The sequence below is a fragment of the Anabas testudineus genome, chromosome 16, assembly GCF_900324465.2.
Source record: "Anabas testudineus chromosome 16, fAnaTes1.2, whole genome shotgun sequence".
Taxonomy (NCBI): domain Eukaryota; kingdom Metazoa; phylum Chordata; class Actinopteri; order Anabantiformes; family Anabantidae; genus Anabas; species Anabas testudineus.
The window spans coordinates 15,174,955-15,198,099 of NC_046625.1; the positions used below are offsets into that span (position 1 = coordinate 15,174,955).

Here is a 23,145-nt window from a genome sequence, read left to right on the forward strand (position 1 = left end):
ACATTCATTTCTATATTTAAAATTCACTGCAGCTAAGGTGGCGATATAGAAACGTTTTCAGAGATTAGTGTTGGCAGCATATTCTACTTTAGACCTTCCACCAATGTACTGCATAGATGTAAACTGTGCTGAGGATTATATCACCACCTGAGTTTCTCCACTGTGCACAGTTCTCTCTAAAGATCTAACAGGGAACTTACTCTAGCACTGGGGCGACTGACATTTCTTCACACTTGTTGGAATCATTTTCTTTCTCGCTGGTCGTCAGTAGTTATATGTGAGTTCAGGCTGGATCAAAACACAGTGTGCGCACACACACACACAGAGACGCAGGTTTATCTGTGTCAGAGGGGAACAGACAGGTGACTCAAGGGAAAGTGAGGCAGCCGCTTTGACAATAACTTCAGAGATTAAACGTCTTGGGACAAGTATCACAGAGAGAGGGTCTGAACTGATGCTCCAACTCGTGGCACCTAGAATTATTAAGAGGAAATTGTACACATTTCTAAGATACACATTTATGTTGACATCACTTAAATCTGAATTCAAAAAGTCTATACTATTGATGAGTTATATTTTAGGTAAAAAAAAAAAAAGACTATTCAAAAGCTTGTCTGAAGTATTTGTTTCACAGAAGCTTTATTTGTTAATCACATTTTTATACTATCACTCTTTCCTCCATACAAACAAAACTAAAACAGCGCAATAAGAATAATAAGAAAATGCCACACACACACACACACACACAAGCACACACACAGTCAGTACGTTTGATCAGACGTGCATTTTCTAAAACATAAAAAATATCTAAGATCATTATAAAGTCATCAAATAGCTGCTCGTCGTATCAACACGTCGATACTGTTCATGTGCCACTTTTTTAGTTTGTTTGTTTGTTCATTTCTCTGTGCTAAAAACGCGAGCAGACAAATGATCACAAACACAAATGTAAAGTTAATGACTAGTTCCATATCAGTTATTAGAGGCTTTGTTTCACAAAGAAAGTTCATGTTATAGCAAAGTCCAACTTAGGAAGTGGCTACGTGCAGGTCCCCAGTCACTAATGGCCCTTCATTAACTCCATGAGATGTGCAGTGAAACATGAAACTAATCAACAATTAAATATCGTCACCATTCATTTTCCCCCACCTATACGCCTTCTCCGAATGACAGGGCTGGTTTGATATGTAAGCTGAGACCAGTGCAAAATAAATAAACCCATTACACCAGATATTACTGCAATACAACTTGTTAGCAAACCTCAATATGACCAACTCCCAAGTGCAGCTTACATGCTAACCTGCAACATATAAGTGATAACGTAACAATGAGAATTCAGTTAGAATAACAACGATTACAATAATTAGTGGAGTAAAATAAAATGTTTTCCTTCTGCCCATTTTTGTTTAGGTCCACTTGTGATCCGTCAACTTAGTGCAAAAGTAAAAACTAATGGAAAGAAAGGATGGTGAATCTGTAGCTGGTATGAAGTTACTGTGGGAGATGCTGCAGCGCGGCACTTTAACGCACCCTGGCCTGCTTTCATTACTTCACTCTACAGAGTTAGGACAGCACAACCCACCAGCAGATGTCTCTGTTAAATCCACCTGCAGCTGATGAGCTCTGCTACATGTACAGTTTTAAAAGAGTCACAGAGTGAACGCAGCAGCATGCTCCCTGTGAGAGGAAATACATTTAAAAAAAAAAAAAAAAACTACCACAAATGAGAAGCTTCAAATGGATTTGTTCTCAATGTCACCACAGCTTTTTGTTCAGTTACTCTGTGTTGTTCTAACAGGTATCCAGCACCTTTCACATTGAGTACTAACACGTGAAGAACTCCATGGTTTCAGCATGACAAGGAGACGATGAGGTGAGAGAATGAGAAATCATTGGAAACTATCAACTCCGGTTTATGCTCATATTGCACTGATGGACTTAAAAGTCTAAACATGTATTTTTTTTAATGCACGTTAGCATTTTCTTTACATTTACAGGGGTATAGGTAAAACCCAAAATTGTACATATAAACTATGGTTTGCTCAGTCTCCTCACCTGGAGGAGCTGCCGTCCTCACTTTAAAGAAAAAAAAAAACAAAACAAACACTTCATGGTTTCACGGGTCAGTCTGAAAGCGAGGTGGTTGAAGTGGTACGTCAAGCAGCTTTTAATCCAGCCAGTTCTTCATGACGAGGGTCCACCCAGCAAAGCTGACAGAGGATGGTGGGTTATAAAATAGGGTAATGATCTCTCTCACACACACACACACACACACACAGGGTGCACATTGGGTACACAGGCTCTCTCTCTCTCTCTCTCTCTCTCTCTCTCTCTCTCCCCTTGGCATGCTCTTTTGTTGAGGCCACACAAGGACAGCTTTTGTGTGCCACCCGAGTGTGACCAAGAATGAGCGTGTGCATATTTGTTTCCTAATGTCTGTTTATGCATGAGCTTGCATGGCGTCCTGGTATTTGTGCCCCGTTTATGAGCTGCTCTCCCACTGCGCTGGCTTTAATCCCACCATTCAGCAGGACAGAGCTGATGGAGGACAGGAAAGAAAGTGAGCCTTCTGTCTCTCTTCACACTGGTGTGGGAGCGGCTGGCCAGGAGATGGACATGGAGGGCGGGGGAGTGGAGTAGAGTGGAGGCAGCTGGAGAAAAGTTCCCTCAGCTAATGTTTCTCTTTCCAGTCTGGAGGCTGGGCTTAGGTTTGATGTAATGTCGTCTCTTTCGATATGCAAGAAAAGCTCTTCCCATGTACGTCCAGTGCCACAGTCTGAGTTCAAATCCTGAACTCCTGTGTTGTACTAGTTTCTATAAATAACACATTATCCTATTTTAAGGTAGCTGAATGCTCTTATTCACTCGTCTATGTGAGAACACCACGAACCGAGAGCCTGATAAAAGAACGTGAAGAGAGGGTTTTTCAGTGCACTTTGTCATTGTTGTTGGAGTGAGCAGGCTGGCACTGGTCGGAGCTTGGAGATGAGAAGGAGGAGGCGGAGGAAAACGTTTTCGTGGTGGCAGCAGGTTCCCTGGGTTTGTGCTTCCAATTCAGGGCGATCACAGCCAGAATGCTGATGATGTGAATGTGGAAGTACATAGACCTGGGAGAGGATGGAGGAAAACCAGTGTAGCTTTTATAGATTTGTTATTCATGTACAACAGGTGAATTTATTACTAAATTAAAAAGATACAATAAACTAAGATGTGGAATTTAAAAAAAGAAGAATTAGATTTGACATTTACTGTTTGCAGACCCACACGGTCACACAACTGCTTCAGGCATTAATTGGCCTCAAGAGGACAGGATAATTAAAGCAGCAGAGGACATACCTGTAATAGGTCATAGTGGACTCCACTGCTAGAAGTAGAAAAGGCATGACAGTGTAGCAGATGGCCAGCTGAGTGGCTGCCCATGTTAAGATGTCGTAACCCAGCTTCAAGCCACTGGAACCCAGGAAGTGGTGGCGAACAGACTTCCGTATCTGGTGGAAGGATCAACCGAGACATTTGCAGTTAAGCTGTGCTATTAACATAACTTCAGCTAACTGCTGAACCATTTTCTCCTCACATACAGACAGACACAAGGTTTGAGTTTAGAAGGTTAATAAAGGTGGCAAAGTTAAACATAGGAAGTAGATCACTCACAGCTCGCGCTGCCATGGTGATGGGGATAGCAGTGATGAAGGTGAAATAGTACCCAGGGTAAACACCATGCCACAGGGCAGACAATAAAAAGGTCAATGCCAACCTGTGCTTGGGGGCACGGTCATAACACACTCTGAGGAGACAGAAGGAATCACAGGTATTTGAAGTCATGTACTCTGTAAACGTGTCTCACTACAGTGATGTCATATTTGGATCACCCACGTTTTGAGCCAAATTCCTGTTCGAATATTCCAGTTGTCTATAAAAGTCTTGAAGCTGGTTGCAGTCTGAAAAAAGATCAATAAGGAATGACATCCACATATGAGTAAATGTGTGCATTGGATTATGTTTTGGTTACTATTTAAAAATCAAGCGGCACCTCAATCCCCACGATGTTGAGGTTGCAGATGAGTTCCCATGACGGCTTTCCATTTTCATCTATGCCCGAGAAACCATAACCTGCAGCGTTGTTGACTGCATCGGCTGAAGGACAAGCAAGGACACAGAGGAAAAAAACAAAACAATCATGACTTTTGTGGCAATAAAAATGGACTTATGTGCCCATTATAATAGAAATTAGCCAGCTACACTGAAAACACGAACACAGCACACCTAGTGTCCAGGCAAAGTAGAATTTGGGCCTTGCAGCTTGTATGGAAAAGAAAGCGTAGGTGAGCCTGGTGAGGAAGGGCGCAGTGCTGACAAACTGGGGGTTGACGTTGTATGTTATGGGCAAGGACCGTGTCACAGTTAGGAAGAACAGCATGCAGCCACAGCAGACCAGCAGCTTTCGACAGACGGCATTCTGTAGGGAAAATAAAAGAACAGCTGAGCAGTGGCAGAAACCTGGAGAAGGTCCAATAATTATGACTACACACTGACTGATGAATGAATCAGACATCAATACCAAAAAGGTGAGAGTGCTGTGTTGTTGAGCTTTATAGTCCTGATCTTACCAGCGGTGACAGGTCTGGTGTCTTGTCATAGCCATTCTGCCCGTTGCATGTCTGCGAGTGCTGCTTGAGCCTCTTGCTGATGTGCCGACCCTCTATGAAGTCTACATAGTCCTGATAGTCGCTGCACGGTCCCACCAAGACACCCAGAAAGTTAAGAGTGTAACTCAGGTACTCGATAAGAGAAGGCCTCACACTGCAGGAGGAACAACGAGAGAAACCGTCAACAACACAAACCGGGAGCCTCTTCATGTTCAGCAGAATCACAGGGATCACGTCAGGTGACAGTAGCATTGTGGGTTCTCAGCTAGGCTGAGTGGAAGCATGAGAAAAGCATGCCCTTAATTATAAATATAAAATAAAAAAAGTACTTAAAAGGGACTAAAACTGTATTATTGCTTAGAGTGACCTCACATTTCACTATTAAGTTCTGACCTGCTGAGCTTTTGTCTACATTATTTAAGTATTAAAGCTTCATGTTTACAATACAACTAGAATTTAAGTGAGTTTAGGTGAAATGGTTGCGGGGTTATCAAGCTACGTTTAAATCATAATTTGATGTTACATTTTCAAATATATTTGAAATGGCATGCATGGTACACTGATGAATGTGGCCGTAGTGATTCACATGCACACAAATGGAACATTTTCCATGCACAGCGATGCCTCTTTTCTCAACATGCGTTTTTACAGGAACAAGCTATTCACCATGATTGCATCTCCTTGTCATTGTCCTTTGCAGCTAAAGGAAAAGAAAGAGTTATTTATTCTTTAAATAAGGCGTTAATTTAGACGCGGCTTTCTGCACATGCAAACTGTGAGGAGGACGTTGGGTCCAGATACATACTAAACGTAGCAGAATGTGTGCACCTGAAAAGTCTGATATATAAAAAAAAAAAAAAACAAATCAACAAAAGCACAGCGCTCTGCCCTGTGTCCAAATAGTCAATCCTCCTTTTCACACAGCGATTTATGAAAAATTATTGGCATCTATTAATAATTATGAGTAAAAACGTACCTTATAGCCAAACGCTTCTGCTCCGGGGTCAGTTGTTCAGATTTCTTACACATACCTGAAAAATAAGGTACAAAGTTATCACTAACCCTGTTTGGAAACTTTATTTGGTCTTTTCCAACTTTCCACTGAGTTCCATTAATGTGCTTCAGTCCCAGGTTTCTGTGCATGTTGACTCACGCTCACAGTGTGCGGACTCACTGTCCGAGTGCCCAGAGTGTGTATGTGTGTATATGTGTGTATGTGTGTGTGCATCCTTCTCACTGACTTACCGTCATGGAGCTGAAAAGCAAATGTGGTGATCTTCTGAGTTACTATCATCAGAGGCCTGAGCAGAAAAACGGATAGAAAAAGCCATTTAGTCCATTAATACACAGAAAGTAAATACTCCCAAACCGACAGATACACACAGAGAGTCTCTGTCTGAAGATGGAGAATTACAGTCACAGTATTTTGCTTTGTGAAACGCTTTCCCAGTACCGTCACGTCAGGTCACTTACCACTGTGTTGCTCATTCAAACTCATTCAAAATAAAGAACAGGTGAACATATAATACAGCATCATATACAGTACATACATAGGTGGATAAACTTTATGTGACAGCTTGTTTCAGTCACTTAGACATTTCTTGATATTAAAATGTGCTAGGAAGGAGGCGACAATGGAGGTCACTAAGGTCATGTACAGTCAATCTGAACAGACTAGTTTCACACCCCCTTTCATTCACAGATAGAGACCTCTCTGTCCCAAGAATGTGAGTGTGTGTGCACAACAGCACGCCAGCACACACACTCTCTGTCTAACAAACACACAAACACACACACAAAGTGGCTCCTGTGTGTGAGTGGGCTGCATTGTGTCCACAGCGTGGAAAACCGAGGCAGAGAGGGGCTGGCCGTGCGGCTGGCGGTGCCAGCTCAATGAGGGCTGGCAGCGGGCTTTAGAGAAACATTTTTCAGGGTGCCAGCTGGTGTGTGCAGCTCTGCACTGCAGTGGCCCATAGACGGCGTTCAGTTGGCACGGTGTGTATGCGCCGAGTGCAGCGTCAGTTCTGCTGCTCTGCACAAATTCATGAAAGATCAGGTAATGGAAACAGAAGAATGTCACACAGACTCTGGAAAAAAGCTCTACATTACCTGGGTTTGACCTCTTTTTATGGGGAAACTAACACCACGTTCAGGGGAAATAACCATGTTACAAAAGTAGGAAAACAAAGACCTGACGATTTCATTAAGTATTGCAGTAATAGATAGAAGTAGTTACACGTGCTTATGACTCACATGTGTCTAATGTGAAGCCTTAAAGAAACTGGGTATGCAATTCAATGTATGACCGTACAGAAGGCTGACTCTCTGCTGCTCCAAAGTCATGACCAAAGTCATGTGGAGTGCAAGTGAGTCTGCCAGCGAATTCATCCACACCAGCAGAAGAAGCTGCTGAATACAGAACGCAGCGAACGCAACAAACTGTCCCCGTGACAAATCTCAACCCCCCCTTAATCTGATATGAATACGTCCATCGATGCTACATCAGGCATTTTCTTATTCAAATCCCATGTATAGAAGCTTTTTGTTTGGTTAAATATCTCTTGTTTAATCTCTACATACATCAGATGATATAAAGGCACACACTCCAAAGGAAGTGAAATGCACTGAGACATAAACTACCCACTCCTTTCAAATAAGGCTCGGCTCTACGCTCTACTGTTGACACAACAAAGTCCCAGTTGCCATGAGTACCTTCACCCTATCTGACTGGACAACGTCAACTGTGAACAAGCCCCACTGCTGCTTTTTTTTTTTTTTTAAATCAGTGGTGGTTGTATTTACACAAGGCTGTGCCACTGAGGACTGTGTAAGCAGTTACCACGCCGTTTGGAAACGTTCACTGATAACATAGGAATTGCCCTAAAACTGAAATGACTAAAGGCGCCGTCACCGAGAGGGTGTGACAGAAACAGAGGAAGAGAGATGAGGCAACCGAACGATGCCGTTGTTTTCCTCACCCAGAGAAGTCAGTGGACAGTATCCCATAGTTGAAGATGAAGACTCGGCTCACTTGGCACACGGTCAGATAGCCCATAGCTGTCACCATAGGAATACCTGTGTGTGGAGGAGTGAAGACAGTTGAGATGTCATACCTATACATACTATCATATAGGGTCGCCTGTTCATGAGTCAAAACCTTATTCTTATACATATATTTCATGCTTACAGAGGTCTTGTACTGTAGAAGTAGCCAGACTGACTGAAAGGATAGTTTGGGAAAAAGAAAAAAGACAGAAAGAAAGTGCTACTTGACATTCAGTAATGGCAATAAAGACACAAAGAAAGGACATGACACGAGAATGTACAGTACATACCAAGTAACAGCCCCATCTATGATCACATAAAAGCTTAAATAAAGACATTCATTATATTCGCATAAGCAACAATAAAAGTTTTATAGTCTATAGATAAAAATGGTCACATTAGCATACATGCTTGTGTGTATACTATAACACACAGATCAACTATTGACACTGTCACATAGCAGAGTGATTACTCATTGTGTAGGTGTGCACTGCAGAGTACTGAGATAGTCTTAATTCATTCTTTACACTGGCTTTGTACTGGGGTATAGCGCTGTGAAAAGGTTCAGACTGTGTTTCTCTTCCACATGTACACAACAACACAAGCTTTTTCCTTCTTCTCCCGCCTATCAGGTAATTCTGTTACACACAAATACCGAAGCAACTTCTTTTCCCTGCTCCCGTCATAAAAATAAAAATAAAAACTACTAACATGTGCACTGGTGCTCAGGTGTTTACCATCACTCAAATCAAGAATTTGTATGTATGCTCACCAGGCTAAATAAATACACTGGGAACATGGGGAAAAAAAGACACACACAAAGTCTAAGTATCTATCAGACTGGCCCAGCTGGCCTGTCAGGCCGCCTTTTACCTGACGTGCTTTACGTCTTTCAACAATAGCGTTTTAGTTCAGCCTGTTTTAACAGGAGGATAACTGGGTGGAGTAAAATTGCCGTGGAGTCTGTGTTAGTGCAGGAGGGGTGACGGACGTTCAGTGGAATCAGCATGAAAAAAGAAAAACCTGCAAATTATCGGTATCATTGCAATTTTCTAGACTAAGTCATCTTCCCTCCTCAGTTGTATGACATAAATGGTTTCTAAGCTGTTCTTGTCTGACAGGTTTTACGTCATGCAAATGAGAAGCTGCTCTTGCAGCAGCTCTGCCGCCCACTCGTCAGCATGGAGATACTTAGACAGCTCTGTGTAGTCTAGAAACAATGCAGGTAGCAACTTATACAGTATATTACGTAGGATAGTGTTTCCCCACAACCAACACAGCCACGGTAAAAGACAGATAGACAGAACTACCTAGTTTTGGCTGTTCACCCTGTCCCTTTTAGGATATAGAAAAGCAGCATTATTAATGAGAATTGTGCACACATTAAACGTTTTCACATGTCTTTGAGGTAGGAAGATGAAGACTAACCTGTGAACATTGTTGATGTCAGCTTTGATAATGATCAAGTAACTTGCAACCACCACTGTCAGGATGTGAGCCGAGTACCTGCAGAACAGGAGGCACACTGTGAGAACCTGCACATCTCTCTCCTTTCTGTCTTCTCTTGTCTACATCCTCGTTGTCATCCTGTAACAATAAGTCTGTGGCTAACATTCAGCTCTGGCCTCACATGTGATTGCCGACTGGTGGCAAACGTATAGATCAAGCTGTGTAACGTGTAACGTCGTGTGAGGAGCCGTGTGAATCAGTACCATCCAAAGCAGAAGATGAGGAAGGCGATGCCGAGGAGGGTGGCCACAGCATGTCTGACGAGGGGGTTGGCGTGGCCAGGACTGAGGTAGAGCCGAAACCAGAAGGCAGCAGCCAGGGCGAACAGCTGGCACGCCAAAAAATTCACCTGTGTGGGAGAGAGGCAGATGAGCACAGGTTCACAGCAGGAGAAAAAAGTCAGCAAACTGCTCCTCTCTGTTTTTGTTAGATGACAAACCACTGATACTGCTCATCACACTTCTGCTGGGACATTTGTGCAGTAGACACAAGTACAACTGGATAGAAACCTTATGTAAAAGTCTGTTTTATAACTTTCAGGCCTTAGCTTTTTGATGCCATAGACAGAAGACAACAACACTTTCAGTGTTTTCACTGTGCACAGCCACAACAATATGGGCGTCGGTGCGTAATGAGGAATCAGTGCACGGCTCTCAGACAGCATGAATGAACACAGCACTCATTCACAGCCAAGACCTCCGGTGGGCTGTGACTCATAGGTGGATGATCCTACCTGATCGAGAGGGAAGCCCAGGTATTCACTGACAGGCAGCAGCCACTTGGATCCAGTGGTTTTGAAAGCAGTGTCCGTCTGCTCGCCCATCCTGCGCAGCTGCTCCGACGCCTCCGTGTCGCTCCCGGTGTGTGTCCTCGTTTTCTAGTTAACCACACACTGTTTCATGCGGATGAAATGCATTGTGTGCCCGAGAGCTCCCGTGACAAGTCAAACCAGTCCAGAGTTTGGTAGACCAGGGACAGCACACCCAGCCTTTCCTCCTCCTCCTCCTCCGCAGCACAAGTCAAGTCAGCCGCACAGAGAATAAATAGCTTTTCCGGTCATTTCTTCCAAAATAAAAGACCAGAGTGAATCACACAGTATTGCAGCACTTCCTCTCTTTCTTCTTTTCTTCCTTTTTATAGAAATGCGCTTTAAACACGCTGCAGCTAGAATGAACACTATATTACATTTTATGGATAACGTTGAGTGCACAATATCTAGTACCCTACTATTACAGTTGATTTATTTTTAAAACGTAGGAAAAATATTTGATTTACTTCCGGTGTTATTCACGTTGTCTTTCAAACTTGAGACAACACAATGAGAAACTCAGATTCTTAGAAGTAAGTTGTTATTCTTGCTCAACACATATTGCACATTAGGAAAATATGAACAATTTCTTTGAATAAGTGGCTGAGACCTACAACATCACAATTTATTCTTTTTGGTAAAGTGCACAGCTAAAACTCACTCAAGTCCATGTTTGTGTTAAGAAAGTATTAAGAAAGATGTGGGATGTGAGCTCTTTCTGGACACCCTGAGAAAATATCTATAATTGATCAGTTATTGATCAGCCAGGTTTTGTCAGTGGCTCACTGAAACCAACTCAAACGCGTTTTGAGGAAGTCCACTGGGTATGACAGTTTAATGTCTTTCAGGTTGCCTCTTCAAACTACATGACAAAATACCATCACAATTAACTATCTACTTACAGGGTGTTACAGCACACACTGACATTTTAAACACACAGATTATTAGAGCAGTATGAGTATGTGTGTCACACCTGTAATGTTCTGTAGTAAAACCACATTGTAAAATGTCCACCTTTACACATAAAGGTCTCCAAGTTATTTAAAATGTACCTTAATTAAAGTCTTAGTATCAGTAAAATGCACTTAATAAAAGCAGTCAGTCAGTTTTTAATGTAGGATATTCTTTATTATTTAAACTTTATGAGCTGTTGTGTAGTTTCTCCACAAAATATGTAGGCTAGTATTTTTTAAGACACCAGATGTATTTAACAACACATATTTTTTTATGTAGGATCATATTCTATAAGGTAACATTGTCAACTAAACTTAATAGGGTAAAAAGAACAATAGTGGAAATATAGCCTAATTTGTAAATGAAAATATTTAAGTAACATAAAGTAATAATAGAGTTATACTTTCAGATACATCCTACCCCTAAATATGAGGCTTAATCTATAAAGACATATTAAACTGTACACACCATATACCTTAAGGGTTTTTCCATGTACGTACAGCAGCATGTCCAAGAAAAATATTATGATTTTGCCAAATACTGAGCTCTGCAGCTTCATACAGAGTTTTTTTTTATTTTTTTTATTTGACCTCTGTTTGCCTGCTCTGCAGTTTGAGTCACAGCAAGCCTACCTGCAGGAATGCAATGTGTTGTGTTTGAATTATACACATTGCCATGTGGGACATCGGGGTTGTCCTTGTGGATGGTGAGTTTATCTCTACTTGCTGTCAGCATCATGATGACACAGGTTAGATTTGTCCAAAAGTGTAAGTGAAGTGATGAAAAATAGAAACTGAGCAGAAACACATTAATTAGCATATTTAATTAGCAACACTCTTCTAATCTAATCTTTTAAACTAAAAGTACTGTCACCTCTTTATTCTAGTGGTTTTACCAACTGATACAACACAGATCTGCAATCACAGCAGCTTTCTGTCTTGGAGGTCAGTGTCTGTTTAATCTGTTTATGGATCGCAATAATCAGGTTAAGGGGTTTTCAAACGAAAAAGATAAAAGCTGTGTAAGCTTTGGCGAGCACGTCCGAGATTGCCGCGCTTTTATGATCGACATAGCAGCGTTCATTGTCCGCACGCCGCCGCTTCTCCCTCTCTGCTGCGCTCCGTCGGTCACTGGCGCCTCCTAGCGTCCCGTCAGGGAACACTCGAGGCGTGACGGATGACGTCGCCTGTTTACAACTGCCAATGAACACGTGGCGCACCGAATGCAGAGCTCCCATTGGCCGACGCGGCAGCGGCGTGGGCGGGGTCACGCCTGTGATGGACCAATAGCCTCGGGCATGTAAATTCCGTTTGAAAATTTCCCGGGAAATCTGAGTTTCGCGGGAGGGCTCTTGAGCGCGTAAACCGTATCCCTTCATTCATCAGGCCGTTTCCTGAAGCCATTTCTAGACGGGGGAAACCAGAGTTGCGCTACTTTTTAATCCGTTGCATCTGCCTAAATGCACGTTTATACAGAAAAATACTTTACAAAAGTCGATGAATCGGACTCTCATCTTTACTTCGGTCTGATTATTTTTGAAACTATTTCGTCGGATTAGCAGCCAGGCGGGCTAGAAAGTACAGAGACAAGAAAGGGGTTACCCTGAATACGCAAGATGAGAAGAGGGATCTCCTCGGCTCCGGACAAAGTGATTTTAGCGGGGGTTGGGGGCTCTCCTCTGGACAATAATATAATTTTAACAACTCTCTCGGATCGTTTAAACCCCGGACAATCCAACGCTACGTTTATCCAAATAATAACCACCCCACCGCCTTGCAACGTTTCACAGACATCAAATGTGTGTTTATCCGAACCTCAGATAAACAACATTTACACAACTCCACAGCAAGCTGCAGCAAACGGAACAGGACAACGACCCACTTTGGGAAGACCGCCGGTAATAATCCACACAGCTCGTTTAGACATATCTGGCTTTCTACAAGTAGCAAACAAACACGACAAAATGTTAGCTTGCTAGGCTAGCCGAGCTTGTTGTTCTGGCAGCTAACGTTAGCTGCTTAGCCAGGGCATTCCCACGACTCAACCTAGCGAGGTGGCTAACTAACTACCGCTAGCTAAGACACCAAATTGAGCTGGTTATGTGTTTTGTTGACTGCAGGGAAACAAACGACGAGTTTTAAGTTGGTCCTGCTTTTACACAGATGTAGAGCTGTCACCTTATAGCGTGCTATGCTAACTTCGTGGTGCTTTTGAGTCCGTTCAACCTTGCCTTGCAGCCAGATGGAAATATTGGTAAGAGATAAGTAACGTTAGCGGTGGCCTAGTGGCTCCTGTTGGTGTCTTAATTTTGGGGGGTTGGGGGGGATTGTTGAGCTGATCGCTCTTAGTTAGCTAATTTTTATAGTCCATAAAGCCTCGAGTGGTAAACTTGCTGGCTTATACACAGCTAAAGCTTCACTTCAGTTTTGAAACTACTCGATAGATATTTCTCCCAGTCGTCTCTGAAGATGCAAGCCAACTTGGATGAAGCTTGGAAATGTGTTAGCCTTTAAGGCTAGTAGCACTATTGGTCAATATTAGTCGCTGTCGGCCGTGACCTGTACATATATATATATATATTTTTTTAATCAAGTATTTAATGTCACTCTTTATGTGAATAAAGTGTAACGTCATAAAAGCCTTTCATGCCAAGTAAAGTGAAACTCGAGTTTGTTGCTTTAGTGCTGACTGCACGTTTCCTGTATTCTCAACATGCACAAACCACACTAAATAGTTCGAGCAGCAATCAGGGTGTTGGTTTGTTCCTGGTTATTCATCTTTCATGAACCAAACCAGTCCCTGTATCTCAGGCTGAAGCCATGAGCAGGCAGGGGGGTGAGGGGAGCTGCTTGCTGATATATAAAATGGCTGACATTTTGACTGTCAACAGAGGGCAGATTATTCTTCCATAGACATGGACTCACATGGGCTTTATATGAACCATAATGCATACATTCTGAGAGTAAACAGCTTCTCCCTATAAGAGGTTTAGAGGGAAATACAGTAGTCCGGCACTCTGGATACTGGAGTGTTACTCAAAGACAGTGAAACAGAGGTTTCTTGCCACCGTAGGAGTTCAAGGGTTCCCTGGTTGATTAACTGGAACTAGAATGACTGGAAGTCCAGTTTAGGCTTGCGACAGAAATATGCAGTTTTTCCACAGAAGACGCGCCATGTGATCAGAAATGGGTCATTTCATAATTTGAAGTATAAAGGGTTAACTCGTGTTGGCCATAATACATTTGAATATGGTGTTTTTAAGCCACAGCGGTTATGATGCAAACACTGTGTGCACTAGTGTCCTATTCACATACTGTCTTTTGTCCAACTAAGCTAATATCTTGGTAGCGTCGAGATTAAAGTTTGAAAATGATTTTGGCAACTCTGAAGATCAGACATTAAATGTACAAAAAGCTCACAAACTGCATTTGAGTGGGCAGAGGGGGTACTGATGTTCTCTGGATTTGTTAATATAGAAATAGTTACAGAAATAACTAGATGTTGACATTTTACCCAATGTGTTGGAATTTCTCTTAAGCAATAGGTTGAGGTTTTGTAGTCAGAGAGCAAATGCCTAGGCATTCCCTTTAATTATGGGGCTATATGGTCAGAGAATAAAACCTTGTTAATACATTTGGTTTGTTTTTTTTGGCAGTTTCATGCAGCACTGTGATCAAACATTTAGTAGCTCACACTTAAGCTTTGCGGCTTTGTCTTGGCCAAGAAGTTTGGTAAACAAGAAATCATACTTTCTGGTTTTGAGCCACATCATGAGATGCATGTGACAACTGACACAGTTTCCCTGTGATACACTGGAAGTCTGACAAAAAACATCCAGTCAGAGTTTTGTGACAATCTGCTCAATGCTCCTCTTTAGAAAATCTGAAGAATAATGTGCTGTGCTTGTCAGAACTCAAACTGAAAAGATGGGGTAAAATCATGTCCCCTCAGGTTTGATGATGAAAAGGGACCCAACAATGTCTTGTCTTTATCAACAACTACAGTATGCTTCACAGACACTGAAAAGGGAAACTAATGCGTCATAAAATTATCCGCCATTGTTTCTGAGGTGGCTTACGAGGTTACTGGCACCTACCAAGTTATCAGATCTTCCTTATCTGCTGTTAATGTTCTCTTTTTCTTTAATCTTTTTAGGCAAAAAGGCGGTTAGCACTCGATGATTCAGACCATCAGTACCAATCTGAACCCGCCAGGACGCCGAGAGGCAGAGGAGGGGCCACAGCAGCACGGTTAAAGACGCCCAGAAGTAAGAGACTGAAGGCTAAAAGATAATAGTAGTTCTTCTTCTTTCTTCTTTGAGGAGGGACAACAATGAGCATTCACGGTAGCATGGTGCCTTTTATAAAGAATGGTACACTTGTGTGAATGGGCTATATTAAAAGGACTTAAGTGAAACAGACTTTATTTTAGCCAATATACATGAACACTGGGGACTTCTTAAACACTATCAGAAATGCACTCTTTTGCATTAGTGGACATCTAAATGTGTCAGCATCTTGTCTGAATGAGCACCTGGACAGTGATCATACTAGGTCCTGCTAGGTTGGATGAAGAGCCGTTTCTTCTGGACAGGTGTTGGATGTAGCTGAAATACAAAAAGGACACACTAGTTGTCCCAAATGATTTAGGAGTTGAAATTACATTTTTGTTACTCAGTCATGGCACAGGTAAATGTGTTGGGGTTCATTCAGGTGGGATTTATAGTAGGGTTACATTTTAGATTAGATTTTGTTAAATTATAACCTAGCTGTGTGAGTTCAGGATAACCTTGGGAATCCTGCGCTCTGGATGTGACCCTTTTTTGAGTCATAAGTTTCTTTATTAACGATTTATTTGTTTCCACTACTTTTTCCTTACCACAGCTCCCAAATCTCCACCAGAGAAGACGCGGTACGACACCTCCCTGGGCCTGTTGACGAAAAAGTTTGTGGAACTTCTTGCTCAGTCTTCAGATGGTGTTTTGGACCTCAATCTCGCTGCTGAAACCTTACAGGTACTTTTAGATCCAAAGTAGAAACTGCTAAGGAGATTTAAAAGGGGGGCATGTTAAACAATTGTGACTGTGTTCAGAACATTGAAATGTTCTGAATGTCATCATGAATAGTTTCGGATGAATGATAAAGTGGTTTTTAGTTTTAATCTACCATTACATGTATAACTGAGTAGGCCTGTATTCTCTACTTGCAGGTACAAAAAAGGCGCCTGTATGATATCACCAATGTACTAGAAGGGATTCACCTAATCAAGAAGAAATCAAAGAACAACATTCAGTGGATGTAAGTGCACTCACGCTCTCGCTCGTCTATTTTTCCCTCTCATTTTGTTTCTGCAAGCAGTAACCGTATGTATACCCAGAAAGTAATTCAGTCAAATCCTGATAATTGCTTTTAACACAGTTGAGAGAAAATGGATATCTGAGTGTGCCGCAGTCAGGTGTCTAACAGTAGTCGTACAGTCAGCCACAGTTATTTGTTAATTAGTCACTAAGGAGAAATTGACTTTAAAGCACCCATGCTTGCAACTTTAGCTCCATGAACGCCTTCAGTGAAACAGACGAGCTTAAGTTTAGATGTTGCGTAATGAATTAACTTGGAAATGTCCATAGACAGGTTTCGTTGATAATCTCAATGATTAGGGCAATTAAGTGCCAACTGAGAGTCGGTAGTTAGTTCAGTCTGAGCTTCAGCCACTCCTAAATCTGGTTTAATTCACTGTCATCACTCTTCTTTTACACACAGGGGCTGTAGTCTGTTGGAGGTAGAGGGAGCACTGAACCAGAGACAGAGGCTGACAGCAGAAGTTTCTGCGCTTGGAGAAGAAGAGCAGAGGCTTGAACAACTTATCCAGAGATGCAGCCTGGATGTGAGACACATGAGCGAGTTGCAAAGCAACCAGAAATATCCTTTTGTTGTTAGCTGACATGTTCATGTAACATCGCCAAGTTGACAGTGGTAGAAAGTTGTCTGCGGTAATAATTTTAACAATGACCCACTGCACTGAGCTCTAAAACATTCAGCTTAAAAATACATCTGATCATTAACAGATTTACAAAGCTAAACTTTCCTACTCTGTCTTTAGGCGAGACTTGTTAGGACTTTGGAATTTCTTATGGACCATCTTATCTGTTAACCAGTGTCCATTAAAGGAGGTCTGTTATATTATCTACATGTTGCCTAAAATGTTTAACTCATAGCTTATAGCACTAATAGGTGCAGATCTATGGCACCGTGGTCACTGCAGCAGGTTGGATGGTTGTTACCATGTAGTGAGCGTGACATATACATGTATGTTTAGTATCAACAAGTCTGCACTTTTTGGTGTTATTTCTTTAACCCGTCCTCTTCACGTATGCCTATGTAACGTACCAAGATATCAAACAGCTGGGAAACCTCAGAGACCAGACTGTTATTGTCGTCAAAGCGCCCTCAGACACCAAACTAGAAGTACCGGACCCTGATGAGGTATGTTTACATGTACAGAGCTCAAGAGAGTCAAAATTGACCAGAAGTGATATTTAGAATATTGGACAGCTCGAGTGTCCTGATTGAACGTCCACCTCTTGCTCCCTGGTGATCTGACTTTTGATATGTATTCACATTTCGCTAACCAATATGATTATGGCTTTCAACTCTGAATTAAGTTGAGTGCTGGGACATATTAGCATATTAATCTTGCCCAAACGTTTGTAACTCTCTGAAAGCAACCGTCCTATTTGTCTGGCTGACTGTTAAGATGGACTCTGTATTATGGACCAGGTTTGGAAGTTGCTGGTACTTCATTTGACACTTGGGATGGCTTCCCAGTGACAAAAGCTGTGTCGTGGTCTACAGCTATTAGAATAGTATAGCAAATTTTCTTTTATCTGATTTTTTTTTTTTCCTTTCAAAAGTTTCCTTTTTTTTTCTGTAGCGCTGCAAACCCTGAAGACACTGAAGAAGATTCAATCAACCATTCACGCAAATGACTCTTTTATGTAGGCTGTGCACAAATGCACATAGAAAATGTCACCACAACAAATGAACTTTAAATTAATTCAACCTTTGTTTTTAATCTTTTCTTGCTTTGTTTTGTTCCTATCAACGCGCTCCATTGATTTCTGTTTTTCTATTTCCCAGTCCCTCTCTATCCTGCAAACAAAGTTAGTTGATTTATAAAATATTAGAAAAGATCCATGCAGGTATTTGAAGTCTCCACCGGCTAGCTCTTCTTTATCTGACAGCATGTTTTTTGTGAAAAAAAAACCCCCATAATTTTCCAGTGTTTTTTTTAATCCAGCTGTGTTTGGAATAATGTCCTCACACTATGGCCAGTGACAACCGCTGCTACGGTGCTTTTTTACATGTTGAAGGAGATCTGTGATCTTGCCTTTTGTGGTCACAGCACTTTTTTCTTGCCATGCATCCTTTCTTTTGCTGGAATTTATTTGTTTGACGAAAACCAATGTACAGTTTTGCTTTGACAGTAGTAGTAGTTTTGATTTCAACTCATAGAGGTGTGTGTTTTTTCTCCAGAGTTTGTCCATCCATCTGACCAGCACCAAGGGTCCAATAGAAGTCCTGTTGTGCCCCGATGAGGAGACTGACCCCAGAAGCCCAGTAAAAAACGGAGACACTGACATCAATGGGAACTCTCCTTTTCTCAAAGTCCTTCAAGGTTTGTTTCATCTACATGTTTTTGAGTTTCATTCACATGTCTTAGAAAATAAAATAACTTAGTAATGACTTAAATTTATAAATTTGTATGTGACATTCTTTAAAGCATTTTACTTGAATCAGTTTTCAACGGTTGTCTACAGCATGGAAGCAGTTTTGTACTGAAAGTCTAACACAACAAAACGGAGTTAAATGAAAACTTCAGTTTTGCTGAACAGGATCGTTTCTGTTTCAGTGTAGACAAAGAAAAGAGCAGCTTGTGTTATGTAGAAGAGTGCTGCTGGCTGTGGCCACAGAATGAGTGGGTTCCCCCTCAGCTGTGGCTGCTGAGCTACAAGTAGCATTGTAGCTAGAGCGACACAATTAGTTAAGAGAAGCTATAACTACATCATAGGTTGCCACAGCAGATACACCTACCACCTTGGATGACACGTTACACGATTCCTTTACAGCTGAACTCCAACCACATACATTTAGTCTAGCTGCGTGTGCTCTGTGTGAGTGAAGCTGTGGTTGTTTGTATGGTATTCATATAGTAGTTATGTATCATCATCATCATGGATGCTTGCTATGTGGGGATAACACCTAGTTTCCGTTTGCTTCTACAGATTCCAGCTGCTCGACCGCTTCTCCCACCACCTCCCTGGCTCCACCCTCCTCTTCCTCAGCCGTCTCTGTAACTACCCTCTCTCCCATCTCATCCCCTTACACCAGTCTCCTCCAGCAGACAGAAGACCAGATCCCTTCTTCTTTGGGGCCTTTCTTAAACCTTGGGCCTCCTCTCCTGGACCAAGAGGACTACCTTTTAGGTTTGGGAGACGACCAAGGAATCAGCGACTTGTTTGACGCCTATGACTTTGATAAAATGCCGTCTTGCCTGGATGACCTCCTGTGCAGCTAGCATTTGCTTATAGAAGTTCACACGAAATGCATGGGAGAGATGGAGAATATGTGAGTTTGGCGCATGTGATTGATTGTGTAGTTTGTGTGTAAATTGATGGACAGGAAACATTGAGGGCACTTTGGATCCCACTGGGACTAAATTCCATGTTTTTCCATGATGTGAGAGATGAATGGCCCTTGAATGATTTCACACAAACTTGACACAACTGGTCAGTGTGAAGATATATCCATTAATCCTTGTCTCAGGCTATGGATAGCCTCCAGTGTGGCTGTGCATTTTGGGAAATCTCAAAGCCTTTTCTATGTGCTTGATAAAATATAAATGGAGAGGGGAAGGATATCCATGTCTCTGCATGACACAGGGTTCATGTCACTGTACAGAGCAACTCAACAACAAACACGGCACAGTTTTAAGGAAACAACTCCCACACCGCGTGATATTAACACACATCCCAGGCGATTGCACAACAGGAAAATTTAGCATAGTATTCAAGTGTTCATGCACCTGAGATACACAGAAATGATCACCCAGAAGGAACAGTAGGATGCTGAAGACAAAAGAGGAGGAAAACTTTGCAGAATGCTACAAGTATGATGATTGGACAGGCTTGAAAATGGAAGAACAAGGTTGATGTGTTTGTTCTGGCAACCCACTGTTGATGTGTTAATACCAAGTGTTGTGGAGCAGACGAGGTTCCGTAATACTTCCAGTGATGACATTGTTTTACAGCTGACTGTTAATTAGGCATTTTTGTATGCCCAATGCAGAACACCTTAGAAATGAAACAAATTAAGAAATGGGGTCGTTGTGGTGCACAACACCCAAGAGTACAGTTTTGGCAGGCTTAGCCTTTGGTCACATGTCTTGTGTCACTGACACTGACAGGTCTTTTTATATTTGGGCTTGCAGTTGTAGCAGTAACTAAGAAAGGTATTACATACATTTAAGCACTGTTTAGTTGTATTGAGGGTTGTATGAAAGGTTGCTCACATGTTCATTTTCAAATGTAGACAAATTCTAAAGTGGCAATGGAAAATAAGAGTGTGTGCTCAAAATGCTCCTAAAGACAGGTACACAGCCTTTTTTTTTTTTATCTGTTAGCCTTTTCAGTCTGTCATCTACTGCTCAAGTGGGCAACCTTATTTTCTGACACCCAGATATTTTAATGTGTAGTTCAGCACAAAAGTCTTATGTACGTTTATGAATCTGGCCTAAGAGTTGAAAAGCATCTAACTCTTATTGATACCTAGTCAATGCAGGACTGAAACGCCCCCTTTCTTGCTGCTTTTTACATCTCTCTTCCATCTTCATCAGCAAAAGCTGCCATAACCAAACTTCCCCTAATGCTGCCTCTTCAGACTGTGTGCTGCGAAATGATACTGAGGTTTCAACTTATCAGAAAAATGTGATTTTGAACCACTCAGTGCGCACTGCCTTCTCTGTGTGCTTTGTAAGCAATGTAGGAGACAGGATAGGTGGTTATTAGTCTTTTAGGTTTAATACCTTTTAAATTTTAATGAATTTTAATACTGTAGACATAACAGATATTGTGGTCACCTGAGCAAAAAAGGGATCGGATTGCCTCCAACTGAGGCTGCAGCACATAATTAAGGGCTTATTCTCCTTCATAACAGGATACTGAAAATATTAGAAATATAAGGCATCAGAGCCTTAGTGACGCCTCCTAATCTTAATTTCTTAATCAAGAACAGCTTCAGGATGAAGGGGGATGTGATTTTTCCTGTACCTAACTGGAACATAATTGCTGTTCACTTGTTACCCGAGAAACACAAAATCCTAGCTTTTGAACATACAGAGAAACCTGCAGCCACAGGTAACATTGCTGCTGTTAGTGTTAACTTTTGCCCAACCTGATTGATGTGCGCTTGATTAATTTTGTGTGCAGCATGTGTGAGATTAATGTCAAAGATGAAGCTTGCTAAAGAGTATGCCTGCAATGTGTAAATTGATGTACAGTTTTCTAAAAATTTTCAGTGCACAAGGTACTGTAGGCTACCTCTCACTTAATGTTTGACAATAGTAATAAGGCATAGACGTAAATGCCATAGTATGTATTAGTTATTGAATTCCCATTTGTCATAGAAATTCCCTTTGTGTTATTTAGATGTGATACTGGATATTACATCGCACTTTTGTCTTCTGATGCGTGCGAGATTCCACTTATGCCCCGGTATAATAATAATAAGCATGTTTTTTTTTTTGTTTTTTTTTCAAAATTCAAACCATCACATATTCAATTTGAAATTGGGGTGCACATTTGATAAATAAGCAATATTCTTTAGGTTTTTTGTTTTGAGTATTTTTCTGTAAGTTGTTCTTTCAGCAGTGTTTTTTCTTTTCTGATTTGATAAACTCGGAGGATACCTTATACACAAATAGAATAGAAGGCTAGTGCACGCTCAGTGATGCAGGCAGGCATTGATTCATATCTGCCCTCTTCTGGTCATTGCTGTCTGTAAAGACCACAGAACCAGTGTCTTGGTGGTCCTCTGCTGAAGTGTGTGACACCATGTGTCTTATTTTTTTAGAATGATGTGAGGGAGTCTTTGACACTGTTTTATTTTGCCATTTCCATACAGTTGAAGCCTCTTAAAACAACACCTTCTCTCTGTAAAACCAAAACCATTTTTTACCTGAACGTCACCTGATCAGTTGAGGAAAAATGCAATTTCTTTGTTTCTGCCACTTTCATAAGAGAACAAAATTAAATGCACAGAAATGCTCTGTTTCACAATTTCCCTATAGGCATATTTATTTCATTGTAATTTCATTGTATTTATAAACAAGCCGAGCTCATTTATTTTCTTTATCCCCCCCCCTATTTACATAGATTATTACATTTTCTTTCATCAATTTCAAGCGACCAGAATCTGGTCACAATATTTTATTCACTTTTATGTGATGGAAACATGACTTTTTGGAAAGATTGTACCTTTCCATGGGTTTCTAATGGAATGTTAAAGATTTTAATGCACCGCAGATGTTTGTGTATTTGCCAGTGAGTCTGAAAATATATTAGGAGTGACTAAACTTACAGTTCCTTCATTTCCAATGTGTGATTCTGACGTGTGATTAAACCTTTGAAGAAAGTTGTAATTAGGCTTAAATGTGGTGTAAACTATACTCAAGATTGAAATGGCACTGTTTTCCTGCTATTTTCCTATGGTTCATTCTTAAGCTGTTACCAAATGCAATATACTGATCCATAGATATTCTGTAATGGTTATGTGAAAAAGTTAACTATTAGATAGGAACTAATTGACTGTAAAATTATGATATTGATGACTGTTTCCAGTAATTAGATAACAAGAGCTGTAATACCAGATCATCTTTTTGCCATTTGAACACATGGTGTAAGTATGGGTGTGCTATTGAATGTTGAAAGAAAACAAATTTTGCTTTTGGTAATGTTTTTGATGTGTGTTAAACAGTCAATGAACGGTTTCTTTAACATCTGTCAGATGAGGAATTTAAGTTGTATTTGTTTGCTGGGATGGATACGTGGATTCGTTTTGTACTCTTGCAATGAAAATTTGAATAAAGGAAATATAAATAAAGAAATACATGTTTAGTTAATTGCTTTTC

General features: G+C 41.2%; 2 protein-coding genes across 3 annotated transcripts; one reads left to right on the forward strand and one right to left on the reverse strand.

Annotated features, from left to right (window-relative positions):
* Positions 1-595: 595 nt before the first annotated feature.
* mboat1 (membrane bound O-acyltransferase domain containing 1) lies at positions 596-10,208 on the reverse strand. 2 transcript variants are annotated; one of them, XM_026371602.1, is made up of 13 exons: positions 9,934-10,208; positions 9,404-9,549; positions 9,120-9,197; positions 7,625-7,759; positions 5,892-5,947; positions 5,623-5,677; positions 4,608-4,800; positions 4,264-4,456; positions 4,031-4,134; positions 3,874-3,938; positions 3,652-3,784; positions 3,337-3,488; positions 596-3,107 (listed from the first exon to the last, which is right to left on the reverse strand). In XM_026371602.1, exons 1-13 carry the CDS (start codon positions 10,021-10,023, stop codon positions 2,927-2,929), a joined length of 1,581 nt encoding a protein of 526 aa, XP_026227387.1. In that variant the 5' UTR covers positions 10,024-10,208; the 3' UTR covers positions 596-2,926. The 2 variants fall into 2 exon arrangements, with proteins under 2 accessions (XP_026227387.1, XP_026227386.1); XM_026371601.1 differs by lacking the exon at positions 9,934-10,208 and having other exon boundaries at positions 7,625-7,721; positions 9,404-9,465.
* Positions 10,209-12,360: 2,152 nt separating this feature from the next.
* LOC113170711 (transcription factor E2F3) lies at positions 12,361-21,093 on the forward strand. Its single transcript, XM_026372919.1, has 8 exons — positions 12,361-12,859; positions 15,118-15,229; positions 15,846-15,976; positions 16,171-16,259; positions 16,722-16,880; positions 17,330-17,444; positions 18,495-18,636; positions 19,244-21,093. The coding sequence occupies exons 1-8, from the start codon at positions 12,578-12,580 to the stop codon at positions 19,534-19,536; spliced, it is 1,323 nt and encodes a 440-aa protein (XP_026228704.1). The 5' UTR covers positions 12,361-12,577; the 3' UTR covers positions 19,537-21,093.
* Positions 21,094-23,145: the final 2,052 nt, after the last annotated feature.

Excerpts from the sequence above, each read along its gene's own strand:
- mboat1 (XM_026371602.1), bottom strand. The coding sequence starts at position 10,023 with ATGGGCGAGCAGACGGACACTGCTTTCAAAACCACTGGATCCAAGTGG. Across the intron at positions 5,678-5,891 it reads TGCTTTTCAGCTCCATGACG|GTATGTGTAAGAAATCTGAA; the intron begins GTAAGTCAGTGA and ends CTTATTTTTCAG. Across the intron at positions 3,785-3,873 it reads ACAGGAATTTGGCTCAAAAC|AGTGTGTTATGACCGTGCCC; the intron begins GTGGGTGATCCA and ends CTGTCTCCTCAG.
- LOC113170711 (XM_026372919.1), top strand. The coding sequence starts at position 12,578 with ATGAGAAGAGGGATCTCCTCGGCTCCGGACAAAGTGATTTTAGCGGGG. Across the intron at positions 16,881-17,329 it reads GAGTTGCAAAGCAACCAGAA|GTATGCCTATGTAACGTACC; the intron begins ATATCCTTTTGT and ends CGTCCTCTTCAC. Across the intron at positions 17,445-18,494 it reads AAGTACCGGACCCTGATGAG|AGTTTGTCCATCCATCTGAC; the intron begins GTATGTTTACAT and ends TTTTTTCTCCAG.